This window comes from Temnothorax curvispinosus, unplaced genomic scaffold (genome assembly GCF_003070985.1).
Source record: "Temnothorax curvispinosus isolate PA1 unplaced genomic scaffold, ASM307098v1 QBEX01007290.1, whole genome shotgun sequence".
Classification (NCBI taxonomy): Eukaryota; Metazoa; Arthropoda; class Insecta; order Hymenoptera; family Formicidae; genus Temnothorax; species Temnothorax curvispinosus.
This window is the reverse complement of record NW_020217070.1, coordinates 1-6,573: the sequence shown is the minus strand read 5'-3', so window position 1 is coordinate 6,573 and position 6,573 is coordinate 1. Positions and strand designations below refer to the sequence as shown.

The window sequence follows — 6,573 nt, the reverse complement described above, 5'->3', positions numbered from 1 at the left end:
CGCCCTAATTTCTTTTGTTCACTTCGTGTAGCGCGTTCCTAAGTTTACTGTGCACGCTAGTCGCCACGGTTGCGTTTCACGCATGATACGTACAGCCGCACAGAAGTTGTTGAAATTGAAGTGTGAAGAAGATTAAAGTTCGTTCCGTTTCTCTTCATGCGCACTCTCTGCGCGCATGAATAGATCTCCCAACAAATACATACGCTATCCCACCTCTTCCGGTGCATGAGACCGCATGAAGTCTGATGAAGTACCTCACCTCGCGCAAACTGCCGAACATGGCAATGACAGTGGATGATAGTTCCGTAGTGTTGCGCGACCAACATTTTGCCATGTGCCTAGAAAACGTGAAATCATTATAATGCGCGCATTCTTACGCAAATTCCACCTTCTTTCAACAGAATTACGTTAATTCACAAAAATTGATCGTTAGGACGTAGATGGAAGTTGTTTTCAAACTGCGAGCAAGCTCTAACTCTCAACTAAATGTGGATGTGGAGTTTTGCTACTTTCTTGGATAGAATCAGACTTTATCTTTTAAATAAAATTTGATTCTATGCAGAAAGAAATGGCAGGATAATTGCTCTATCTGTACTTATCGCTATATTTTCTTGTATCTTCCAGCATATAATAATTATATACAGCATCAAGTTTTGTCTTTTACATAAAACTCACAAGGTGAAGAGCGATTATTTTTATTTCTTTTTTTATGTGTAAAAATAGGAATTTGTATCCATAAACGTGCAATAAAAATACATGTCCATAGTTAAGGATTAAGCCACTTGACAATGTCTAATCGCGCTATCATTTCAGTTTTGCTTTTTAAATACCGATGGTATCTATACATAACAATAATCTTGACATTGTAATAATAGATATGGCGTACTTTGTACAAAATTTAATTTCGGTAAATTTGTTTGCAATTAATTAAAGTACAAGTAATAAGTTACTAAAAAACTGAATAAATAAAGAACGAATTAAACTAATAAGCGATTTGATTTAAAACGTTCATTTTGTGACATTTTGACCGGCCACTTTGCGAGTGAAACAAAAGATGTTAGTTAAAAAAAAACGATTTTATTATAATAATATAAATACAAATATTTTTCTTTTCAGACTTGCTTAAATACAAAAGAACAAAGACACTACCAGTACTAAAAATCTTAATCAAAAATAACCTGACATAAAATAAATAAAATTGAGAGGATTTCAAGACAATAAATAAAGTAAATTAATATTGACTAGTAATTTTATAATAATCTAGTAAAATATATAAAACGAAGTAACAATCGAATGCATATTACGTCAAAACAGTTTGATAAAATAGCTATATATTTAATGGTCGAACTTATAATTATGTAAGTATAGGTAATGTAAGTATAGGTAATCAAGAATTGAAATGGCATGATGTAAGTTACAATAAAATTTAGTCAAAAGTCAATAAAATGTTGTGACAAATTTCGCCATTGGAAAGATGAAAAGCGCGGAAAACCAAGATTTTCGCTCTAATTTAAAATGGATCTGCGAAGAATTCGGTGATGGCAAAAATAAATCCCTACTTAGATAGAATACTAATATCTAGGATACCTTCGAAGAACTCACTGAACAATAATCAATCATTCCCACTAAGTAGCACAAAAGTTTGAGTACCTTCTCGATAGCGTTCCGAGACCACGTGCGAGGACATGTTTCGTATGTATAATATGAAACACAGAGTCTACCCCCTTCTCCTCTTCTTTCACTGTTCTGCACAGAATTAATCGGAATCATCAGCAAGAGACGGTGGACAATCAGCCTTGCTTCACAGAAGTTCCTGAGAATTTTTTAAATTATTAGAACTAGAAAAAAAAATAAGAAGTTAAACCAACATCAAAATTAGGTAATCTACATTGGAAGAAATGGACATAAGAGAGGGTACTTTGACAAATCTAAAAAAAGCTCGTTTGTGACGTGTGGCAATTGGGACTTAAACACCATGCTGCCGAATCAGTACGATTTGAATGGTATTATTATACCTTACAGAATCAATTAAAGCAATAGATATAGATCTGAAGCACACGTTTTGTGAATCCACCGAGTATTATCCGAAGGGCTTAAAGCAAGGGTATGCTTGCGCGATTAAAAAATAATTGCAAATATATATCTTATGATATACTATCAAAATTTTAATTTTTTGATACATCAGATAATAATATAAAAGATGATAAAAGTTATTGGTTAATGCTTGCACTGTTCAATTATAAACCATCCAAAAATAAAGAATAATGATGTTATAAAAAGTACGTAAGTCGTATAAAGTGCTGATTCAATGTATAAATTTCTTTTGAGGAATTATCCAATTATCCCGGAATAATTGGATCGCGCGGAAATATCGCGACGCGTTGCGAATTAAGCGAACCGGATGTAACGTTCGATCATCATCCGCGGTTATCGCTTATCTCATTAACGTGACGATGTTAATTTAGTTCTCAGTCAGTCGGAAAAGATTTTGGAGCGGGGCTTCAATCCGTTGCAAGAGGTTTGTTGGAAAGAGAGAGAGAGAGAGAGAAGGGTGTTATCAGGTTTTATATCTCCGACCGGCGAATATGTAAATGAATCAAAGATACAACCGGGCGAGCATGAAGACGAAAAGGTGGTCGTACCATATGTGATACGTGCGATGCGTGATCATGCTTGTTGAGTGTGTATGTGTTGCATATGAGTATATAACGGGGACGCCCTTTTTCACGTGACATAATGCCTGCGGAAAAACAAATCGATATAAATGACAGTATAATGTCCATTTCTACTAATGTAGATTAATTTTAATCTCGGTTTAACTTAATTACTTTTTATCTTTTTCTAATTCTTAGAATTATTATCGAATTCTTGGAATTTGAAAAAGATAAAAAGTAAAGTTAAATTGCGATAAAAGAATTATTCTACATTAGTAAAAATAAACATGAAAGGAGTATTGCGTGCAGAATCTAATCAATCAAGACAATTAGCAACAAATTTCTTATTTTTATTTTAATTAACTGCTATTAGATGTACATTTTGTAGAAACAGAAGATTACGTATCATATATTAAAAAGTTTTTGAAATATAATCTGCACTTTTTAAACATATGGAATTAAAGCGGCATGAAAACAAATTTTTTGATCGATTAATACGATTTTTTAATGGCAAATTGCACGCGCATAACTATTTATTAATCGTTCAATTTGTATATTAATATATTTTTGTTCGTATCAATATAACAAATTTTTCATCATTCCCTCTTATTTGTTATACGTGAAAAACGTTGCGAGATATTTTAAATATACTAATTATTCCCGAGTATTTTTAACAGAAAAAAAACAAGAAACCTTGAAATTTTTTTTCAATCGTATATCACATATTTTATTGCTGTGACTACTTTTAGGCTGCATTCCGATATTCACTGTCAGTACTGTAAATCTATGTTTTAAGTCACGTATATACTATATACTGTACTGATTTTCTGTACTGAAAGTTAAGCGTTTGATTGACCAATCAGGACAAAGAATTTTACTAATTGACCAATCAAGGAATACTTCGAAGCGTTTGTAGCGTCAAGAGGCTATCCCAGACTTTCGTGGAACCGTCGTCGAAACCTCCTGTACGTATGTATGTACATACATTACACTATTGAAATTCGTACTACCATATAGTTATACCATAGTTTGTGTCGCTTGCTGGAAAGCTCCTACTGTTTATAGTCAATTTGACGTTACATTGACAAAAAATGACGTAAATTCGGTCATGAGTCATGACCGTCATCACATCAAATTGAATTTCATTATTTTGACTTTCTGTTCTTGGGATATATTATCTATAATTAAATGTGTAACATTATATTTAAATATACTATTCTCATACAAATAGACAAAATAATTAAATAGTTTTTTATCCTAATTGTATATAATTTCATAACAAAATATATATACAGCTAATTTGATAAAATGTTTTATTCAACATCTCCGTGTATTATTTCATACAAGATATTAATATTGCACTTTGGCAATTTATGTAACATAAACTGTATGTGTTCTGCACAGTAATCATATATTAATTTAAAAACATAAAAAATATAATTATATGATTGCATATGATTGAATAACATTTATGACAAAATTATAGAAATTTGAATGTTACATATATATTATCAGTTAAAACACTTCATTTGAAACAAGGAATACATAGAGAATTATTTTTTGTTTCCTTTTCAAAAAGTAATCGTCCTCTAGTTTGTAATCTTGCGAATTCTAAATGTATGTTTTTGGGTACATAATATTCATTATGTTCATATATCCATAACTCCGACTGCATAATCTTTAGAAGATCTAATTGTCCTGATCGACGTGCTTTATCACAACCCAATCTTATCATGTTGAGGAGTGCTTCTCGACGTTCTCGTTCCGCAGCAACCTCTAAAGCAATAAATGCCAATTCCTTGTTTTGCACGGTATCATTCTTACTCAATGCCCTCAGTAGTTCCATTATGTCTGTTTCCATAAGTTTTGCAGCAACGTCTATCGCGCTTCTCATCATATTTATCACAATTATAATACCCCTTTCTCGTATGTCACAGTATGGATTAATGAGTAAAAAGCGTAGGGATTCTAGCCAGGTATTCGAATCAAAAACTTTCTTGCAAGCCTCTTCGTTGGCTGCCGTCAGCCACGCTAGAGCTGAAGCTGCTGATCTGCTAACATTTTAATTCTCGTCCTTGCACAGTAACATAAGATACTTAACTCGAGAATTGTCCTGCTTGAAATATTGGACAGCGAATTCACGGTTTGATACTAATATGTTTATAAGTGTTATAGACGCACATCTCAAATTGTGATCCTCTTTATACAGGAAGCCCTCGATCTTCTGAAATACTTCTTCCTTGAATATATGTTCTCGCATGTTGTCGTTGACACTAGCAAGTTTGCACAAAACTAACAGAGTCGCATGATCCCAAATGGAACACTCTGGGTTCAAAAAGTTCATGATTGGCCGAATAACGTCCATGATTATCTGACCAGGAAATGCAACCTCAGGACGTATCGTTAGCCCTAAACGAACCAGAGCTTGCGAGGCTTCCTTCTTTCCATTGTCTGTGCCATCTAGTGCTAACGACAACAATGCCTTCGTGCCGCCTTGTTCAACAACCATTTCTCTCGATTCCTCTTCACTACATATCGCGTTGAAAACGCGGGCTATCAGTTCCTTGCAGTTCTTGCTGTCTGTTTTGGCGAGGTTTACCAGAGCGCTCGTCACACCGGCCTTCGCTAAGGCGCACCGTCTGTTACTCACGAATTGGATGCTATTTAGTTTCCCGTGTCGCACGAGAAAACGACGAGACAAGGCAAACGTTAGCAATTCTTTCATCTCAGGTATGAGTTCTTCATCGTCATAAGCATTGCACAAATTCACCAACGTCGTGACCACGGCGTAGAGTACTGATTGGTCGTTAGTTTTGGCAAGCTCGATCATTGCTTGAACAACGCGCTTGAACGAATGTTGATCTTCGATCAATTTCTCTTTAACCTCGGTGTCGGAAGTGAGATACGATAGGCCTTTAATGGCCCATTTTCTCATATCTTCTTTCGTGGGATTGATCAAGAATCGGTTGCAAACCATGGCCAATTCCTTCGTCGCTCCACGCGGGAAGAGTTCGATAGTCGTGCAACCGCGTGTGCTCGCTTCGAATCTGTTCAACTTGCACAAACCCACTAATGCTCGAACCCGAATTGAATCATCCTCAGATTGATACAGTTTCTCCAATATATTTACACCTCGACATATAAACACATTAGCCTCCTTATATTTGGTCATAGCTGCAACAATACATTCGCAGACCACTTTCTCTTGCAATACATCGTCCGTTTCCGCCATAGCGAGTATCATCTCAACCATCCCTTCTTTAAAGATAATTGCATCTGCAATTTCTATCGGGCCGAATATTAAGGTTGTTAATACAACTACTACACGCACCTGAAAAACAATCGATTAACTATTTATGAATTTGTATTATACATTTTATAAAAACACTAAATTTAAAAAAATATCAATAGTAAGTTTTATTTAGTTTTTAATAAAAATAAGAAAAATTAAGTTTCAGAAAATATATAAATAAAAAAGTCATTTTTTAAACAATTTCAATTATGAATTGAAAGAAATATATTTTGACATTTTTGCTTTAAAAAGTAGCATTTTAACGGCTCTAAAAAATCTATAATTAAAAGAACGTTTTAGTTTTAAATGATTTAAATAATCAAAAGATCTCGAAATAAAATACCTTGGATTCTGTACTAGGCGAAAGCAATTTATCTTTAATAAATTCATTAATGGTGTTGGTAAATTTTTCCTTAGCAGCATCATAGTACACGTTTTTGTATATTTTTGCTAAACACACACTGATTATAGCTCGGGTGGAAAACGTAATGTCCATCGGAGATTCACATTTGTATTCCTCCATTTCACTGGCTACCTCCATTAATTTCTGCAAACCGCGAAGTTCGACAAATCGTTCCACCCAGTTTAATGCAGTTACGCAATGAATGTTACGCATAATAAGTTGTA

General features: G+C 34.1%; 1 protein-coding gene across 1 annotated transcript; it reads right to left on the bottom strand.

Annotated features, from left to right (window-relative positions):
• Nucleotides 1-4,179: 4,179 nt before the first annotated feature.
• On the bottom strand, nucleotides 4,180-6,565 carry LOC112456913 (protein unc-45 homolog B-like; the record flags this gene model as incomplete). Its single annotated transcript, XM_025019725.1, is given in 2 exon segments — nucleotides 4,180-5,985; nucleotides 6,290-6,565. Coding segments are annotated over 2 exon segments (2,082 nt in total), but the record flags the coding sequence as incomplete, so codon positions are not given.
• Between the last annotated feature and the right edge of the window lie 8 nt (nucleotides 6,566-6,573).